Source organism: Palaemon carinicauda, chromosome 9 (genome assembly GCF_036898095.1).
Source record: "Palaemon carinicauda isolate YSFRI2023 chromosome 9, ASM3689809v2, whole genome shotgun sequence".
NCBI classification, from domain to species: domain Eukaryota; kingdom Metazoa; phylum Arthropoda; class Malacostraca; order Decapoda; family Palaemonidae; genus Palaemon; species Palaemon carinicauda.
This window is the reverse complement of record NC_090733.1, coordinates 120,838,889-120,860,721: the sequence shown is the minus strand read 5'-3', so window position 1 is coordinate 120,860,721 and position 21,833 is coordinate 120,838,889. Positions and strand designations below refer to the sequence as shown.

General features: G+C 39.1%; 1 protein-coding gene across 1 annotated transcript in view; it reads right to left on the bottom strand.

Annotated features, from left to right (window-relative positions):
- Positions 1–1,186: 1,186 nt before the first annotated feature.
- LOC137647119 (DNA (cytosine-5)-methyltransferase PliMCI-like) overlaps positions 1,187–21,833 on the bottom strand; it is a 108,001-nt gene continuing 87,354 nt past the window's right edge. Inside the window, exons 22-24 of the mRNA XM_068380361.1 lie at positions 18,411–18,651; positions 17,953–18,069; positions 1,187–2,203 (exon numbers count right to left, since the gene is read on the bottom strand). Of these exons, the coding sequence (XP_068236462.1) occupies positions 2,096–2,203; positions 17,953–18,069; positions 18,411–18,651 (466 nt within the window). The 3' untranslated portion in view covers positions 1,187–2,095. The remainder of the gene's footprint in view (positions 2,204–17,952; positions 18,070–18,410; positions 18,652–21,833) is intronic.

Sequence of the window (21,833 nt, the reverse complement as noted above, 5' to 3'; positions counted from 1 at the left end):
CCTTCACCATTCGTTGGAAGAGCTTACCAGGGGAGTCCCTCTTGAGAGAGACTCCAATCGGCAGGTCTCATTCTCGGCGACTGAGATCCTTAGCCAGGAGAAGGTGGCGAAGTGTGCCATGCGGGCCACTTCGTGGCTGGATATCTGGCTAGGGACCTTAGGTATCCTGATACGTTCGGAGTATTTATCCAAAGAACGTACCAGGAAGGCTATGGAGACCTTTTTATTCTCAGGCACTCACACAATCGAGTTTCTAGCCCACCAAGTCTCGAACTTGTGGGCTAACACCATCTTGAAACGTCGAGATGCGGTGTCTGGGAGGTTCTATCAAAAGGTCTCTAACACAGAGATCAGCAGGCTCAGATATTCTTCCGTGATGGGAACGAACTTGTTTGAGCCTAGGGACGTGGACCCGGCTGCTGAGAGGTGGAGGAAGTCCCACCAAGACTCCCTCCTACATAGGGCTCTGACATCTAAGCCCTATAAACCTCCAGCACCCCAGCAGCCACGCCCTACCAAGACCACGAAACCGGCAGCGGCAGCGAAGACGACGGTGTCTAAGCCCTTTCCTGTCAAGGACAAGAAAGGCAAGAAGTCCTCCAGGGGAGGCAAATATCCTAGAGGGAGCAGCCAAGGCCGCAAACGCTAGGAATGGCAGTCCTCCTGCATGTCCACCAGTGGGGGGATGCCTACAAAGTTGCGCTAACAGGTGGCAGCAACTCGGGGCCGATTCCTGGACGATTTCCGTAATCAGTCAGGGATATCGCGTCCCGTTCACAACATCTCTACCTCCCGACAGCGAATCCAGTGTCGTTGAGCTCCCTTGCCATGGGATCAGCAAGGGGGCAAGCCCTTCGGGCAGAAGTCCAGACCATGTTGAAGAAGGGCGCTCTCCAAGAGATTCTCGACGGGTCCCCCGGCCTCTTCAATTGATTTGTCAGTGAGCGGGGTAGCCTCCCTGCAGCCGGCACGTATCTACTTGTCAGTCATTAACACCTCTTTATGTAAAGGAAGATGGTTTGTGTTTTTGTAGGAACAAATACAAATTACTGCACTTCAACATTAACATTTTTTTCAATTTTTACTATCTAAGAAACCCAGCTTAAGCAATATACATTTAAGACTGAGACACACATCCAGTCTGTATTACTTTAAATTGATATATTGTCAAGGAAAACACACGAGGTAAAGGAATTTGGGTTTACTGAAATTTTTTTCAATAAAAATTACATGGTCTCGTTACCTACAAAAACTTGAGTATTACCTCAATTATACATTACTCAAATATAGTTAAAATCATGTGAAGATAAAATAAAAGTAAAATATTTTCTTTAATTTTCATATACACAACACTACTGGTGAAAGCAAGATATTCACATTCATACTTTCATACCATTGCTTAAAATCACATTGATTCTTCATTAATCTTTCATAAAGCAATGAAGAAATCAATTACTGTACTCAAAACATCTTTAAAATATACATCAGACAGTTATTATTGATCCCAACAAAAGATGTATAATGGATAAATCGAAGGTGGATAATTTTCAATGGTAAATAAGGAAAATTAAATAAAAAAAAACTCTACATTTTGTTAAGACCTCACATTAAGATACTTATCCAAAAGACACTTATTTACAGGCATCACTGAATATTTCAAGATTGAAATAATTTTTTCTTTAAAATATGGAAGAATTCGTAAAAAGACAATAATGTAAATATTTGAAGTGACTATTGGGGTTCATTAAAATATTCCTGTCTTAAAATTTGGACTACATAAACCATAGAACTCATTCACAAGTTATTTCACATGGGGTGTAAAAATTTGCCAATATCTTATATTACATTTGTACATTTGATAACTAGTAGTTATTCAACTAGTGAACTTTCATGAGAATTAGCCAATTGGTTCTAATACCATGGAATTAAAAATATAAAATCCATCTAACCAGCACTATACTCTATTTGTGATAAAGTATTATTAGTGGCAGTCTATGCCAAACCTGCATTTCAAATCTCTGAATGAGTTTGCACAGTCCTCATATGAAAATATACATTGTATACAAATACATATGTAAAATGACCTCAAACACTGTTACACCTGGCCTTCTTTTTTCACTATTTCCTTTTCAACAGTACTTACACACTTAAGGATTTCCAATCCTATTGCTCTTGCCATTGGTGGAGGAACTGCATTTCCAACCTGTTGTTTAAAGAATTTTTATAGCATTAATTTCTGATGTTTTCCTTTAAAGTTCATATGACATACACAGCAATATGAATAGGAAATTTAAAAAATAAAAATACTGTACATTTTTTACATTGTTGAATACAGCCTAGCCTACAAATGAACATATGAGTAATAAAAGACCAAATACAACAGTGAAATACAAAACAATATCAGTCTCAATTTAACTCTCTCATGCTATGTAAGTGATTTTTAAGCCCTTTTGTCTTTTCCAACAAGGTGCTGTTCTATATTTGATGTTATAAAATTGTATATGTTTTTTTTGTATTTGCTATATAACTATGAATGCTATTACTTTTATTATTATTATTACTAGCCAAGCTAGAACCCTGATTGAAAAAGCAGAATACTATCATCCCAAGGGTTCCAACTGAGAAAGCAGCCAAGCGAGGAAAGGATAGAGCAAATAAACTACCGTATTTTACCGTGTAAAGGGCAAAATTTTCAGACAAGGTTTGGATGAAAAAAGTCAGGGTTTGCCCATTACACGAGAGATACTTTTGGAATTGCGAAAATATTTGTTTTCTTGACCTCTCTTCTGTTGTTATTGTGATATTCTAATTGCATATGGTTCATTGTTAGGTTAGTAGTTTGGAAGGATTGACTTAAAATCATATAATATACTATTTTGATTACAGTATATAGTTTTATGTTTATGTAATATAGGAATATTCACTGGTAATTTTATCTTTATTTATAGTACTGTACTCGGGCTATGTTATGTGAACCTGTTGGTAGGCTAGCCTAGTTGTCCAAGACCTAGAATTTTCAATATTTATATCGGTAATTAATTTTTCTACTTACATAGTAGTTAGGAAGGATTGACTTAACAGCGTATAATGTGCTCGGTATAATCATACACTGTAGTTGTGTGTTTATGTAAAATAAAAATAGGAATTATTTTTACTTTATTACAATACTTCCGTTGCCAAACAGTTATTTTGTACAACTAGAAGTTTAAATTATTTGTCAAGAGTGGTAGTGGTAGTGGTTGTCAGACACCTCAAAATTTGCAGGTTATCGGTACCTACAATGTGGTATACAGGAAAATAATGATGCAAACAAGAGAAAAAAATTCAATAAACATGAAATTAAAAACCATCAACATCAACATTTTCAAATGAGTTTTATATACATTAGTTTAAAAGACAGTACATGGAATTTTGGAAATTCAGATTATTGCATTTTTGGCTAAAGCATCTATATTTCATGTTTCAAATAGCTTTTTATGAAAAAAAAATCATTTATGGCTAAAACTTCCTTTCTTATATTTACATCAGTGCATCAAGGAGAGAGAAAGATGTTAGTATTCCATGTTATTTCTTATAAATCTCCTATTTCTTATGGGAAAAATTATTTTAGTTTGTGAGCTAGCTCTAAGAACGAATTAAACTGAACTAATGCTGAGATCACACATTCACGTATCTTGCTCCTGTAAGCCGAAATTGCCATTTTTTTGCTCTGTCGGGGAGAGTATAGGTCGTATGAGGTAGACGTATGTCTGACGGGAACCATTAAACCGGCAGTCTTTTGTACACACGTTTGTATTTACGTTTAACGTCTGCTTGTTCCCGTTAGAAACCGGTTTGACTTGTGATAAGTATGTCACTTTGCGGTCAAATGTTGGGGGCCAACCAGTCATACCCAATACAGTTAAACATACAGTACAGTATGTGCTGTTTTTAGCTGTTATAGTAGTATAAAAAAATTATAATTTTCTTTTAAATACAGTAAATATCTGGTCTCAATCCACAAGTTGTGATGATTATTGTAAACAATTTTTACTAAATAATTTTAAGTTGGACATTTTTGTTATGTTCAAATACTGTATAACTAAAATACAATCTTCATGCTAAACAGCAAATGCTAGAAAATAAATCTAGTTTAACTAAGATATCTCTCTCTCTCTCTCATGGGGATGAAACACAAACCATAATAGTGGTGAATGCACAGGGTTTAGTCACGAGTAACTCTAAAAGTAAAATAGAGTTCTTAGAAGAACTAACCCAAATTGAACAAATATATACAGTGATACCTCGGTAGTCGAACGACTCTATACTCGAACAATTCGGAGTTCGACCAAAATTTTCGAGAAATTTTTGCTGCGGTGCTCGACCAAAAATTCGGTACTCGACCAGCCGAACACGTGACGACCGCATGGGCTTTGTGATGATCGCGCCATCTCGGCCACTCTCGCTTGTTCGGGAAGCATCAGTTCTCTCGAGAGCGTCACTCAGACAACGCGCGATCAGCATTCGTTGTGATTTAGTGATTTTCAGTGCTTTTAATTGCTTTTTTAGCTTTCATAATGAGTCCCAAGAAAGTAATGAGTGTTAAGGGGAAGGAGAAGAGGAAAACAGTGCGAACAACGATCGAGTTGAAGAAGGAAATTATAGCGAAATATGAGAATGGTGTACGAGTGTCCGATTTAGCGGTAGAATACGGAATGGCGAAGTCGACCATTTCTACGTTTTTAAAGCATAAAGAAATGATTAAGAAGGCGAATGTTGCAACGGGAGTTACGGCGGTAACTAAGCAAAGGCCACAAGTGATTGAGGAGATGGAAAAGTTGCTTTTAATATTTATTAAAGAAAAACAGTTGGCCGGGGAAAGTGTTAGTGAAGCGTTCATTTGTGAAAAAGCGTTGCATATCTATGAAGAATTAGTGAAGAAAAGTCCGAGTACCAGTGAAAGTGATTCATTTACATTTAAAGCGAGCAGGGGTTGGTTTGAAAAGTTTCGTAATAGAACAGGTATTCATCGTGTTACTAGGCATGGGGAGGCAGCTAGTTCGGATCAAATTGCAGCCGATAAATACGTGGGGGAATTCGATCGGTACATAAATGAACAAAATTTGATCGCACAACAAGTCTTTAATTGTGATGAGACTGGGTTATTTTGGAAGAAAATGCCAGCCAATACGTACATTACCAAGGACGAGACGAAGATGCCAGGTCACAAGCCAATGAAAGATAGGCTAACATTGTTGCTGTGTGCAAATGCAAGTGGCGATTGCAAGATCAAACCCTTGTTAGTGTACCACTCGGACAACCCCCGGGTGTTCAAACGAAATAATATTTGTAAAAGTGCACTACCAGTTATGTGGCGCTCGAACACTAAATCTTGGGTCACAAGACAATTCTTTACTGAGTGGATAAACGAAGTGTTTGCCCCCCAGGTTAAGGCTTACCTCATTGAAAAGAGCTTGCCAATGAAATGTCTTCTGGTTATGGACAATGCTCCTGCACATCCTCCAGGTCTCGAGGATGACTTGAAAGAAGAATACAGCTTTATCAAAATCAAATTCTTGCCCCCCAATACTACTCCCATACTCCAGCCCATGGACCAACAGGTCATTTCAAACTTCAAAAAACTCTATACCAAGGCCCTTTTCAGAAAGTGTTTTGAAGTGACCAGTGACACGAAGTTGACCCTAAAGGAATTCTGGAAGGAACACTTCAGCATCCTCAACTCTGTTAACATGATTGACCAAGCTTGGCGAGGTGTGACCTATAGGACATTGAACTCTGCCTGGCGTAAGCTGTGGCCATCATGTGTCACAGAGAGGGAGTTTGAAGGTTTCCAACCAGAGGCGGGTCCAAGCACTGCTACCCCTGTAATTTCTGATGACACTGATGTCGTTGAGGAAATTGTTGTCATGGGCAGGAGTTTGGGGCTTGAGGTCGACAAGGATGATATTGATGAGCTTGTAGAAAGCCATTCTACCGAGTTGACTGTGGAGGAATTGTTGCACCTGCAACAACAACAGCAGCAGGATCTGATTGTGGAGCAGGAATCTTCAGAAGAGGATGAGGTAAGGGAGGATGTTCCAAGTTCTCTCATCAATGAAATTTGTTCCAAGTGGGCAGATGTGCAGGCTTTTGCTGAAAAATACCACCCAGAAATTGCAGTAGCAAACCGGGCAGTGCATATGTTTAATGATAGTGTCATGTATCATTTTCGAAGAATACTGCAGAGGAGGAAGAAACAATTAACAATAGACCAGTTTTTCACAAAAGAAAAGAAAGCTGCTACATCAAAGCCTGTTTCTCCTCCAAAGAAGAGACAAAGAAGAGAAGAAACCCCTGAAATAGATCTGCCCACCCTTTCATTGGAGAGAGAAACAACTCCTGAAGGAGAACTACCCCGCCACATCATGGAAGGGGACTCTCCTTCCAAGCAGTAACCTCCCCCTTCCATCCTCTCCACATCCATCCCTGTATGCCATCGAACCGCTGCTCAAAGGTATGTTCACTACAGTACAGAAAATGGTTTAAAATTGTTTTATTTTAGTACAGTAAATGGTTTAAAATTGTTTTATAGGATTTTCTGACCAATTTCATACACATTTAGATAATTATTGTTGTTTAGGTACACGTTTTATTAATATTTTGGGCCTGTTCGAGTGCTTGGGAACGGAATAGAATATATACCATTATTTCTTATGGGGAAAAAAAATTCGGTACTCGAACAAATCGGAGGTCGAACACGGATCTCGAACGGATTATGGTCGAGTACCGAGGTATCACTGTATGTTAAATAAAAGTGAAACATGGTATTTCCAAGAGACTGGCAGTGACAACCAGATAAAGGGTTTCCAAACATATAGATCAGACAGAACAAATAGGAATCAAGGGGGAACCGCAATATATGGAAGACATAAATCAAGGAAAAGTATGAAAAATACAGCAACACATTATGTGAATTGATTGCGGTAGAATTTGAATATGAAAAATGAGTGAATATTGTGGTCTACAGACCCCCAAATACTAAGTAGTTTGACATAATAATAGAAAAACTAGATGATATATGTAGAAACCATAAAGACTGGAATATACTCCTATCCGGAGATTTTAAACTTTCCTTTCGTGGATTGGAAAGAACGGATAGAAGAAGGTGGTTGTATATATATATATATATATATATATATATATATATATATATATATATATATATATATATATATATATATAGACAGTAATAGTAGCGCAGAAGATAAGAGACAGTGAAAAGCTTCAAGATATGCTATTAGAACATAATATGCAACAAATAAACTACATTCCAACAAGAAAGGAGAATGTCCTAGATTTAATATTTGTGAATGAGGTGAATTATGTTAAAGAAATAATAGTGTATAACACGGGAATTTCAGACCACAATGTCATAGAATTAATTGTCCATTCCAAAGCAAGTGAACGCAGAGAAATTTTATTTTTATAATAAAATAAATTTTTGAATATACTTACCCGGTGATTATATAAGCTGCAACTCTGTTGCTCGACAGAAAACTCTACGTTAAAAATCCGCCAGCGATCGCTATGCAGGTAGGGGGTGTACTTCAACAGCGCCATCTGTCGTGCAGGTACTCAGTACTCAATGTAAACAAAGAACTCAATTTTCTCCTCGGTCCACTGCGTCTCTATTGGGGAGGAAGGGAGGGTCCTTTAATACATAATCACCGGGTAAGTATATTCAAAAATTTATTTTATTATAAAAATAACATTTTTCAATATTTAACTTAGCCGGTGATTATATAAGCTGATTCACACCCAGGGGGGTGGGTAGAGACCAGCAATAAATGTTTACATTATTATGAGCTAAGGATTTTTTATTTCATTTTAGCAGTTATCAAAATAACAAACTTAAAATAAATAAGTACCTGGTAAGGAAGTCGACTTGAACAATTACTCTGCCTTTTTAAGTACGTCTTCCTTACGGAGCCTCGCGATCCTCTTAGGATGCTGAGCGACCCCTAGGAGCTGAAGTATCAAGGGTTGCAACCCATACAACAGGACCTCATCAAAACCTCTAATCTAGGCGCTTCTCAAGAAATGACTTTGACCACCCGCCAAATCAAGTAGGATGCGAAAGGCTTCTTAGCCTTCCGGACAACCCAAAAACAATAATAAAACATTTCAAGAGAAAGATTAAAAAGGTTATGGAATTAGGGAATTGTAGTGGTTGAGCCCTCACCCACTACTGCACTCGTTGCTACGAATGGTCCCAGAGTGTAGCAGTTCTCGTAAAGAGACTGGACATTCTAAAGATAAAAAGACGCGAACACTGACTTGCTTTTCCAATAGGTTGCGTCGATTATACTTTGCAGAGATCTATTTTGTTTAAAGGCCACGGAAGTTGCGACAGCTCTAACTTCGTGTGTCCTTACCTTCAGCAAAGCTTGGTCTTCCTCATTCAGATGGGAATGAGCTTCTCGTATTAACAGTCTGATAAAATAGGATAAAGCATTCTTTGACATAGGCAAAGATGGTTTCTTAACTGAACACCATAAAGCTTCAGACGGGCCTCGTAAAGGTTTAGTTCGTTTTAAATAGAACTTAAGAGCTCTTACAGGGCATAAGACTCTTTCTAGTTCATTTCCAACCATACGATAAGTTTGGAATATCGAACGATATTGGCCAAGGCCGAGAAGGCAGCTCGTTTTTGGCTAGAAAACCAAGTTGTAGAACATGTAGCCGTTTCGGATGAGAATCCGATGTTCTTGCTGAAGGCATGAATCTCACTGACTCTTTTAGCTGTGGCTAAGCATACCAGGAAAAGAGTCTTTAAGGTGAGATCTTTCAGGGAGGCTGATTGTAGCGGTTCGAACCTGTCTGACATAAGGAATCTTAGTACCACGTCTAAATTCCAACCAGGTGTAACCAAACGACGCTCCTTCGTGGTCTCAAAAGACTTAAGGAGGTCCTGTAGATCTTTATTGTTGGAAAGATCTAAGCCTCTGTGACGGAAGACTGATGCCAACATGCTTCTGTAACCCTTGATAGTGGGAGCTGAAAGAGATCGTTCTTTCCTCAGATATAAGAGGAAGTCAGCTATTTGAGTTACAGAGGTACTGGTCGAGGATACGGATACTGACTTGCACCAGTTTCGGAAGATTTCCCACTTCGATTGGTAGACTCTAAGAGTGGATGTTCTCCTTGCTCTAGCAATCGCTCTGGCTGCCTCCTTCGAAAAGCCTCTAGCTCTCGACAGTCTTTCGATAGTCTGAAGGCAGTCAGACGAAGAGCGTGGAGGCCTTGGTGTACCTTCTTTACGTGTGGCTGACGTAGAAGGTCCACCCTTAGGGGAAGTGTTCTGGGAACGTCTACTAGCCATCGAAGTACCTCGGTGAACCATTCTCTCGCGGGCCAGAGGGAAGCAACTAGCGTCAACCTTGTCCCTTCGTGAGAGGCGAACTTCTGCAGTACCTTGTTGACAATCTTGAACGGAGGGAATGCATATAGATCTAGATGTGACCAATCTAGGAGAAAGGCATCTATATGAACTGCTGCTGGGTCCGGGATTGGTGAGCAAAATATTGGGAGCCTCTTGGTCATCGAGGTTGCGAAGAGATCTATGGTTGGCTGGCCCCAGGTGGCCCAAAGTCTCTTGCATACATCCTTGTGGAGGGTCCATTCTGTTGGAATTATTTGTCCCTTCCGACTGAGACAATCTGCCATGACATTCAAGTTGCCTTGGATGAACCTCGTTACTAGTGATATGTCTAGACCTTTTGACCAGGTGAGGAGGTCCCTTGCGATCTCGTACAACGTCAGAGAGTAGGTCCCTCCTTGCTTGGAGATGTACGCCAAAGCCGTGGTGTTGTCCGAGTTCACCTCCACCACTTTGCCTTGAAGGAGAGACCTGATGCTTTTCCAGGCCAGACGTACTGCCAGTAGCTCCTTGCAGTTGAAATGCATTGTCCTTTGACTCGAGTTCCATATTCCCGAGCATTCCCGACCGTCTAATGTCGCACCCCAGCCTACGTCCGATGCGTCCGAGAAGAGAACGTGGTTGGGAGTCTGAACAGTCAGGGGAAGACCCTCTCTTAGGTTGATATAGTCCTTTCACCAAGTCAGACAAGACTTTATCTTTTCGGAAACCGGGATCGAGACCGCTTCTAGCGTCTTGTCCTTTTTCCAGTGAAAAGCTAGATGGTATAGAAGAGGACGGAGGTGTAGTCTTCCTAGTGACACAAATTGATCCACGGATGACAGCGTCCCTACCAGACTCATCCACAGCCTGACTGAGCAGCGTTCCTTCTTCAGCATCTTCTGGATGGATAGCAGGGCTGGGGGCTGATCGTCTTGTTCAGCAACGTCCTCATCAGAGGGTTCCTCATCCGAAACTGATGAGGAAACGGCAACGGAGTGGGCAACGTCTGACTCGCTGAATCCGGTCGCACTGGTGGATGCGTGACGGAGCCGGACGCAATATCATGGAACTGCTGCACAGTCTGTGAACTGTCAACAACCATGGGTGCGCGAGGAAGCACAGCGTCAACCCGAAACTGTCTAGACCGTCTGGGTTGTGCAGTCAACACCCTACCGGGTTGCTGAGGTTGACGCACTGCGTCACAACAAGTCACCTCTGCTGGTTGTTGAACGTCCTGAACGTCAACCACCACCTCCGAGCGTCGCTTAACGTCAACGTGCGGCTGGCAACCCACACTGGGTCGCATCGGTGGAGGAACCACCTCAACTGGCAGACGCGAGTAGGTTACCTCAGCGTCAACAGGGCGCACAACCGACCGGTTGGAAGGTTGTTGGCCAGAAGGTTCTTCTCCGCATTTAAGTCCTCTATCAAGGACGCAAGCTTGGACTGCATGTCTTGCAGCAAAGCCCATTTAGGGTCTACGGGAGCAGGTGTGGCAACAGACGGGGTTAGCGACTGAGGCGGAACCGTTTACCATCCCTGAAAGCCTTGTTATGCGTGACATAATAGTACAGCAAAACTTCAAAGGCTCGACAACAGCTGAGAAGTTGACCTGTAAACAACTTGGAGCGTCTCCTGGCTAGGCGCCAGGGAGAGTCTACCAGAATTGAGAAGTCTATCTGGGCAGAGGCATGAACTCCCAAGCCGAGAACTTCTCTCGTGTAATATCAGACTCTCGCTCTATAAACCAGTTTAAAAGAAGGGAAAGCAAAGGCTGTATCCCCCAAACTCCTCCTGGTGAAAAACCAGTCGCCTAGCCAACGTAACGCTCTCTAGGAGAGCGAGAGAGCACTAGCTTAAAAACAACGGCTTCGAAGTAGCTAGGCCTAGTGTAAGCTCTGACGTTTAGGCGAACGAGGAGCAGCAGTTACAAGATCCGGACGAAGATCCTTAAAAAAATCATCATGATTTAATTAAAGTCCATAGGAGGCTAAGCAGCTTAAGGCTCCTCTCCATCTCACAGAGTCCTCAAGGGAATATCAGTAGGAGGGAGAACAGCAACTTCCTCATCTACAGGAACCTTGTCCGATAAAAGCTGAGTCTCTCACTGGTGCATTAGTAGCGGACCAGAACGCAACGTCATGTAACTGCTTGACAGTCTGTGAACTGTCAACAACTGAACTGTCAACCACAACAGGTGTGTGAGGACGTACAGCGTCCACTCGAGACTGCTTTGACTGCCTAGACTGAGCAGTCAAAACAACTCTAGAATGCGGAGGTTGACGCACAGCGTCAAAACAAGTCAACTCCGATTGTTAGTGAACGTCTAGAACGTCAACAGGAGCATCAGCCAGTGGCCTAACGTCCAAATGCGGCTGAAAAACCACACGAGACCGCATCGAGTGTGGTTCTAAACAACCTGACTGACGTGACTAAGCTACGCCAACGTCAACAGTAAGCACAAAGGAACGTTAGGTTGGCTGAAAGCCAGGATATCGATGAGATAAACGGCTAGACTCAACGGACTAATCGGCAGAATAGTCTTCCATAAGGGAGGCAAGCATATACTGCATGTTTTGCCATACAACCCCTTAAGGATCAACGGAAATGGTTGTGGTAATAGACGAGGGTAACGTCTGTGACCGCAACACTTTGCCTACAAAAAAAGACTTTCGGAGTCTGTGTTACGCTTTTGTTAGGCGGCGAGCAGTTATCCGATGACTGCATAGGGTCAGAGCTGTCCTAATGCTGTAACCAGGACGCTGGACCTGTCCTGAAAGGACTGACTTTCGCTTAAGGGCTTCGAAACCTTGTGACAGGTTTCTTATGCGAAAAGCCTACGGATGGCGAGGAGAAACAACGTCTCTCTCGTCTTATGGTAGGGGAGATCTTGGTAAGAAACACCCGATACCATAGAGGGAAAACGTCTGTTCGTTGGTCAAGGCCTCTCGAACCCATAAGTCTTTTGACATTACTTCTCCCCTGGGCTTGGGAGCTTGCAAGAGGTCCCGGACTAGGTGAACGACAGGCACGAACAGACGAACCCTCGGACGCAACACTGTAACACTTTGCGCCTCGGACGCAACACTGTAACACTGCGCATATCACTTTATCACTTCGATTTTCTGTTTTGCACTTATTTCTACCTGAAACACGCAATTCTACCCTTCATTAAAAGGTAGTAATTGCGAAATTAGTCGTATAATGCAAGCTCATAATACCAGCAAAAAACAGAAAACATATTTTAAGATAAAAAGAAAAATCAGTGGCTGGGAAAGAGACTAAACACTAGTTCATATAACTACGTTTTCAATCTCTCACCGCACATAGCCTGGGGACGAGAATAAAAACCTAAAAACGTTTTATCCTTCCTCCCCGTACAGAGACTAGGGACGAGAGTAACACGAGAACAACGTTACCCGCTTGAACGGAACGTTTTCTCTCCTCTCTCTCCCTCCGTCTCTATCTCTCTCTCTCTTTCTCTCTTGATTTCGCACCTAAGAGAAGAGCCCAATTATATATCGTCAAAAAAAACATGTTATTTGACTAAAGGAAAAAACTGAAAGGTTTTCCAAATAAAAAGTTCCTTTAAATTAGAATTTAAAACATTAAAGCTAAGAAAGAATGAACAAAACGTCAGAATCGATTTACTCTTACTCCAAAGTGAAACCGTGATACACTCTCTCTCTATCGTAACGATAGAGCGCATGTTGAACGTCCTGAACGTCAACAACTGCGTAGCATAAAAAACTAAACGTTAGTTCATCTTTGAAAACAGTACGAAGACTATCAAAGAAATTCTTTCATAAAATATTACATTTAAAAAGTTTTAAATCCTTTAAAAGCTAAAGACGATATAAAGGGCTCAATGTTGATTAACTTCGGTTTCCAAGTTAGGACCGCCTAACAAAGCATTAAAATTTATTTATATGTTTATAAAAAATGGAAAGTTAATGGAAGAGGCCTAATAAAGGCGGAGAGATATAAAATATATAGAGGAAAATCTATAACGTGATAAGATAATTACTAAAAGCCTAAACACACTTCCGTCTAAGGGAAGGGTCGGCCATTTAAAAGTGAAAGAAAGTCCATACTCTCTTTGTCACCATAATTAAATCTATCCAAAACGAGTTCAAGTTTTGAGATGAAGATAAAACACCTGCATAGCGAAAGCTCAAAACTAGAATAGTGTACTTCACCAATAGTTGTGAAAACAAATCCAGTTAGCAACAGCGAATTAGTAGGTCTTGCCGGTAGCCCGACAGAGAGAAAATTGAGTTCTTTGTTTACATTGAGTACTGAGTACCTGCACGACAGATGGCGCTGTTGAAGTACACCCCCTACCTGCATAGCGATCGCTGGCGGATTTTTAACGTAGAGTTTTCTGTCGAGCAACAGAGTTGCAGCTTATATAATCACCGGCTAAGTTAAATATTGAAAAAAACAAAGCACAAAACGATGGGAAGGATATGGAAAATATAATTTCTATGGTAAGAATATAAAATGGTCAGAAATAAATGAAGAATTGAACAAGGATTGGAAAAATGTGTTAGTAAGTGATAATATGCAGGTAAATACGGATACATCATACAAAATACTGGAGAAAATTGTTGAAAAATATGTACCGAAAGGAAAAATAAACATCAGACATGCAAACCAAGAGTCAGAAGGATCTTATTTCAGAAAATTAGAGTGGAAGAAAAACCTTGCAAAAGAAAAAAATGTAAGGAAAATGATAGAAATAAAAAGTAAGATAGAAAATGCAGAAAAGATTATACGATCGAAAGAAAATGAAAAAAGGGACTTAGAAGAAAGGACACTTCAAAATATGAAGAAAAACCCCAAAGTACTTTACTCCTGTGCAAAAAAGATGAATAAAGGGAGATTAGAAATAGGCCCTCTAAGAATTGAAGCACGGTTAACGAATAAAAAAAAGGACATATGCAACATATTAGCAGAAAAATATATGAGTGAATTCACGCCAAGAATTGCGAATGAGAATGATGAAACAGAAATGAGAGAAGAAAACAGTGAATATCTAACGGATATAGATAGTAATGAAGCAGATATTGTGCAGGCTGTAAGCGAAATTAAAAATGGATCAGCGGCCAGGCCAGATGGAGTTCCAGCAATTTTGTTAAAAAACCTGCACACACTATCGCGAAGCCGCTTGCAATACTGCTAAGACAAAGTGTAGATATGAGTGAGATATATGTTAAACATAAATTAGCATGTATAACCCCTATTTTCAAAAGTGGATTAAGACTAGAGGCAAGCAATTATAGACCAGTTAGTCTAACATCACACATTATGAAAGTGTATGAAAGGGTAATACAAAAGAAAATAATGAATCATTTGGTTAAAAATAATTTGTTTAATGTAGGTCAACACGGTTTTGTGCCCGAAAAAAGTACACAAACCCAACTGATAGCACACTATGAAAACATATATAAAAATATGATAAATGAAAAAGACACAGATGTGGTATATCTAGATTTTGCAAAAGCCTTTGCAAAGACAAGGTAGACCATAATATATTAGAGAAAAAAAGGAGAAAGCATAAAATTAAGGGAAAGATAGGAAAATGGATAAAAGAATTTCTACAAAACAGAAAACAGATAGTCGTTGCAAATGACGAGAAATCAGATAAAGCTCAGGTAATATCTGGCGTGCCAAAGGGTACGGTATTAGCTGCACTGCTGTTTGTTATTATGATCTCAGACATAGACTGTAATGTTAAAGACTCTGTAGTGAGAAGTTCCGCCGATGACACAAGAATAAGTAGAGAAATTTATTGTGATGAAGATAGGAACTCATTACAAAGAGATCTAAACAAAATATATGAATGGGCTGAGATAAATAGGATGGTATTTAACTCCGATAAGTTTGAATCAATAAATTATGGAAACAGAGAAAGAATGGTATATGCATACAGGGAACTTAATAACGAGACAATCACAAACAAGGAAGCAATTAAAGACCTTGGTGTAATGTTAAACAGGAATATGTTATACAATGACCAAATAGCAACACTGTTGGTTAAAGGTAAAGCAAAAATGAGAATGCTATTCAGACACTTTAAAACAAGAAAAGCAGAACATATGATTATGCTGTACAAAACTTATGTACGTAGTACAATCGAATACTGCAATGTGATATGGTACCCACACTACCAAGGATATTGCACAAATAGAGAGTGTACACAAAGGTCCTTTACTGCTAGAATAGAAGAAGTTAAGGACCTTGACTACTGGGAAAGACTGCAATTTTTAAAATTATACAGTCTAGAAAGGAGAAGAGAATACTACATGATAATACAAGCATGGAAACAAAGCGAAGGAATTACTGAAAACATCATGGAGCTAAAAATATCAGAAAGAGCAAGCCGAGGTAGATTAATAGTGCCCAAAACTATACCAGGAAAACTAGGGAAGGCACACAGGACATTAATCCACTACGCACCAGCATCGATAATGCAGCGACTATTTAGCACTGCCAGCTCATCTAAGAAACATAACAGGAGTGAGCGTAGATGTGTTTAAGAATAAGCTCGATAAACACATAAGATGCATCCCAAACCATCCAAGACCGGAAGAAGCATAAGCAACTCTCTGGTGGATATATGAGGTGCCTCATACTGAGGGACCTGGGGGAACCCAAACATATATATATATATATCTCTCTCTCTCTCTCTCTCTCTCTCTCTCTCTCTCTCTCTCGTCAGGGGCCAACCCATCATATCCAATACAGTTAAACATACAGTAGTTTTTAGCTGTTGTAGTAGTGGAAAAAAAAAATATAATTTCCTTTTAAATAAATATCTGGTCTTAATTCACAAGGTGTGATGATTATTGTAAACAATTTTGCTGTGTGTGTGAGAAGTATAATTAATCTTAGAGAAAATGGACCAAGGTATAATGTCTTTACTGGGAAAGACTTTCTGATTATCTATCAAAGAATTCAATCTCTTCGCACCTGCGAGTCAAACAATTAACTGCCTTTAGTGAGGTGGAGGAAAAGGGTTGATCTACAGTATAATCTGCCTTTACTGTTAATGACTTCAAGGTTTTCTGATTATTTCAAAGGATCTTTTGATGACCGCTGCCTCTTTTAGAGACATGCTAACCAGTTCATTATTAACCAAAGTAAAAGAATCATCAGCCATGAAGAGCAGGGAAGCCAATCTGTACGAAATATCACTTAATTACAAAGATGGCGACCCTTCACCAAAGACTTGTGTTTTGCCCAACCTTGGTTTTAATTTGAACGAACTCCTGTGTATTGACTATTTCCAGGAAATATACTTGAGAGATTCATTTTATAAGTTTTTATTATTACTTGCATTATGTATTTACTTCTTTTACTTATTTGTATGTTATCTTATTCTGGTATTTCAAGTATCATTACCTCTCATACGATATTGACTAGTTTTTGTAATATATTTGAAATGTTTAATTTCAGTGTGGTGTTATTATTACTTTCATTATGTATTTACTTTAACTCCTTAATATGATAGTACATACAGAAGCACAGACAACAGACGGAGAAATTGTCGTTATGAAAAATACACGATATTGTAGCAAAAATATACATATAAAAATAGATGCTTGATCACTGAATTATCTTGCGGCCCTTTAAATACCACCTGATCCGAAGTTTCACATATGTTCCGCTAGGATGTCGATCAGAAATGTTGCCAGATGTACCTGATTGAACTTACAAATTAAAGATTTACTCACCATAAACGTAACATGTTTATGTCAGACCTACAAGCTATATACACCTGTCCTACATGCTACCGTCAGCAGGCTGTCAAACTCACCAAATCTGTACACTCGCTCATGTATGGGCTTGAGCCCCGACCGTGATTTGCATCCAATCAGATACCGGACGGTAAGTGCGCCACCCCCAAAAAAACGTGGGGCCACACACCAGATGTACCAACACCCCCCCCCCAAGCCCTAAAGTGCGACGTGTTTCCTTGCCAACTACCAATAAATCCTCTTACGGGAGAAAACGGAAGCAAGATACGGGAATGTGTGATCCCAGCATAAGATACTACTGTACACATGATAAAACGTAGATTTTGTCTCGTGGAGCTGAACAGAGTACAGTATAAAATACCTAGACATAGAACACGCTTTATGGGATTCAGTGTTATGAGGTATATTTCCCTAAGTTATGATTCATAGTAATTATAGCCCATCTTGCTAAGGCTAAGTATTTTGTGCATACAGTACACTTTGGTAGGCTAGCATACTTTCTTAAAGATTACTGAATGTGTAAATGTTTTTATTACGTAATTATAAGAATTAGCATTGAAAACATAAATCTAGGTTTGTATAAGCAAAACAACTTACAGTTATCCTGGTCAATGATTGTTGGTATATAGCCACCTACTGTATTTGGCCACGATAAGAAAGGTTATGCTTTATGGATTATCTTAAAATGCACATTTATAAAAGTAAAGGCATTTAAAATCTACAACAATTAAATCTCTATTATCTAAATAAAGTATTATTCACAACAAAAAATTTAAATGATGTACTTACCTGTCTATGTTTCTCCAACAGGCTCCCATAAAATCGATATGTATCAGGGAAACCTTGTGATCGGGCACATTCTCTTACACTTACAACACGATTCTGTTCTGGATGGAGAACACGACCCTGAAAAGCAACAACAACTAAGAATCCTATCAAGCTTTTATTCTTAACTTATATGCAAGTGAGTCATCTGGGTCTATTTAAATGGTCAAATTTAGCAATATAAAATGTGACTGAAGATCGACACCAAACTTTGATCACTTAAAGTTTATCATTTATGCTGAATATGATTTTAATGGAATTCATAACTTCCATATAAATTTCCAAATAAAGTATACAGTACAGACAATGCTTATATATCACTACCCATACACATAGAAGGTTATCTGTTTAAGTTAGAAGTATAAAACCAACTCAAGCAATAGGGTAGGGTATTTCCATTTGGCCTATTACAGTATACATACCTGCTTTCCCATTGGCTCAGGATTTGTGACAGTAGTCGAAAAGAATCCATTCCACTCCAGCCTCCCATAAAGGCCTGCCCAGTTATTGTGACGATTACCAGTATGAGGCAAACACCATGGAATTAATGTGTTATATTGTTTGTCCATGGGATCACATGCTTTGCCAGCAGCACATGAACATACACCTCTTACAGCTCCAGTGGATGATCTACCTTGCTTTTTGTCTGGATGTGTGTATTTCCTGTAAAGAGTTTCATTTCTTTACTTATAAAAAAAACTTGACCCTAATTGGTAATAAAAAGGAAAACATATCTTTTAATAATTTGAATGTTAAAAATTTTGAATAAAGGTAAATTTTTAAACTTCTCCACCATTTAAGTATTTCTATACTGAATTTTCTATTGGAAAGTGAAAACAAAACATGAAATAGTTCTTTAATCTTCTCTGTCCTGTCCACTTCCTGCTTAAATTCTTAACTGATCTAAGTCTATACAGATACTATTTTTCTAGGATTCCCCTATCACCAGACTTTACAATGATTAGATTGGATTTATGAATTTAAGCCAAACGGCCTGGTGCAACTGGGGGGGGGGGGGGAAATACCACTCAACTATGAAATAGGACCTAAAAGAAGTTAGACAGAAAGGAAGCAGGAACAACGATAAGGTAAAAGGTAAAGTGACAGCAGTTAAGGGTTGAAGGGAAGCTGTAAAGACTCTCAAGTAATACATACAGTACACAACGTTCAGTGCACTGTCGGCACTACTCCTTACAGGATCTCAAAACTATAGCCTTACATCAAAATGGAGGGGGGGGGGGGGGGGGGGGGTTTGAGTGTCTTTAGAAAGCAACCATCTAAATATTGTTACGCCTATTTTAATTAATATAAAAATTGCAATTACTATTAAAGGGATGGAGACTTAGCCCAATGAAACATACTTGGCTCCTACAGAGCTGGCATTACAATTAAGAACGCAGACGTTTCCAAAAGATTTGAAAAAAATTTTAGAACCAATTTTTTTTTTATGAATGAGGAGATAGACTAAATATCTTCCTTAAAAGTTAATTAGCTGCCAGGAATGTAGAAAAGATGAAAATATTTCACATTGAGTGCTGCAGTAGTGCAATCAGTAGCAAAATAAGCAAGTCATGAGTACTGCAAACTACAGATAACAAAACAGAAAGTAGGTTGGCCAGGGCACTAGCCACCCGTTGAGATACTACCACTAGAGAGTTATGGAGTCTTTTGATTGGACAGACAGTACTACATTGAATCCTTCTCTCTGGTTATGGTTCACTTTCCCTTTGCCTACAAACACACACACACCGATTAGTCTGGCATATTCTTTACACATTCTCCTCTGTCCTCATACACCGGACAACACTGAGATTACCAAACAATTCTTCTTACTTCACTGTAATTGTTCAGTGGCAACTTTTCTCTTTGTAAGGGTAGAAGAGACTCTTTAGCTATGGTAGGCAACTCTTCTAGGAGAAGGACACCCCAAAATCAAACCATTGTTCTCTAATCTTGGGTAGTGCCATAAGCCTCTGTACTATGGTCTTCCACTGTCTTTTGGGTTAGAGTTCTCTTGCCTGAGGGTACACTTGGGCACATTATTCTATCTTATTTCTCTTCCTCTTGGTTTGTTAAGTTTTAAGTTTACACAGGAGATATTTATTTTAATCTTGGTTTTCTTAAAATATTTTATTTTTCTTTGTTTTCTTTCCTCACTAAGCTATTTTCCTTGTTGGAGCCCCTGGGCTTATAGCATCCTGCTTTTCCAACTAGGGTTGTAGCTTAGCAAGTAATAATAATAATAATACTCCAGATAAGGGCTCCTTCACAGACAATTTATTATCAAAGCTTGACACCACATAAGCCTTGGTAGTTAAAAAAAAGCATTTGCATCAACTTAAGAATGTTTGACATACCCATAAAGCTTCTTCACACTCAGGTAGGGATTCAATTGTACTGACCACTCCCAACAAAATAGAACAAGTAATATTTGGGGCATAAACTTAGACTTCTACAAATACTAAATATATGGTGTCATCTTATCAAAGCTAGCCATACAATGTATGACCAAAAATGAATGTAAAAGGTAACAAAGTGTATTTAAAAAATTATTTCTCTCTTTGCCATGAAGGTGGCCATATGGCAAACTTGAAGCAAGACAATGGTCCATTGCAAGTGTGTGTAGCTACATCTGACATATGAGCATGGGAGGGGCCCTGTTCATATTCCAAGTTTAGGATGGGGAGAAACTTTTAAATAGAACACAGGCCTTGAATTTCAACTTGATAGTAGTGTAGAATAAAATTTATAATAATTTTGGATAACGTTTTGGAAATACACTAACTTATACAGAAAAAGAGAAAGAAAGACAGATAGAAGGTAAGGAGGTGGAATGTGGTTTAAGAAAGAAAAGCTGCATTACTTCTATACTCACCTGAGGTTCTTATGGCTTCCCAAGCTAAATGTCTATGTGTATCCTAAAAATCTGGATTATGATAGGGATACTGCTCAAGCTATGAACGGGATCTCGAAGTTAAACAGTAAAGAGTTTCATAAACTTTTATCTAGATTTTCTCTGTGAAATCTAAGAAGGCTAACATACCCTCAGGTGGAGGCAGTGATACCAGCCTAACTCATCAGGACACTAGCCCTAGTCTAGAGTATCTGTTAGTAATGGCTTGTTCTAAATTAGTCTTTATAAGTTTTGGCTCAAGCTGGAAAAAGGTTGCATCCTGATTCGGATGGCAGTAGCCTAATATCGCCTAATGTAGGTTCAGCCACTACCACATCTCAACTTTTCACTAGCAGCAATGCTGAGATTAGCAACTCAAAGTGTGAAATGACGAGTCATAGATTGCCTTTGCCTAGAGCAGGCACAAAGCTTACATCTAGTAATAAACAAAAAGGAAACCCTGAGTTTTCAAGACTGGATGTTTCACCACAACAGGATCCAGAAGGTTTGGTAGATATCGATTTGGAAGAAACAAACTTAGATGAGGAGTCATAGGTTCAGTATTTACAAAAGCTTACTGCAGACATTTATCCACACAATTAATTCAGGTAAATTCTAATGTTCTAATATTTCAAATTTTTCTAATATTTTTCAGAGACAAAATGAATATATTGATGTCTCGGGTGGTAGGAAAGTCAACTATAGACATTTCTTCCTGTTTGTTGCTTAAACCTTATCTCCTGTGGATGCGTTCATTAATATATAAAACAGATCAGTCTCGTAACATTACTCATTCCCCCAGATCAAGCTAATTTTCTGGAATCTTGCTGAATCCCTGTTTAGTATCAACAAAAGGAAGTAATTAAATATTGGTTTTTCGAGTTGGTTAACTAAAGAAATACTGGTTATGGGTAAACTGTGTGGGGAGCCTAGTTAAAATTCTCTCTTATGC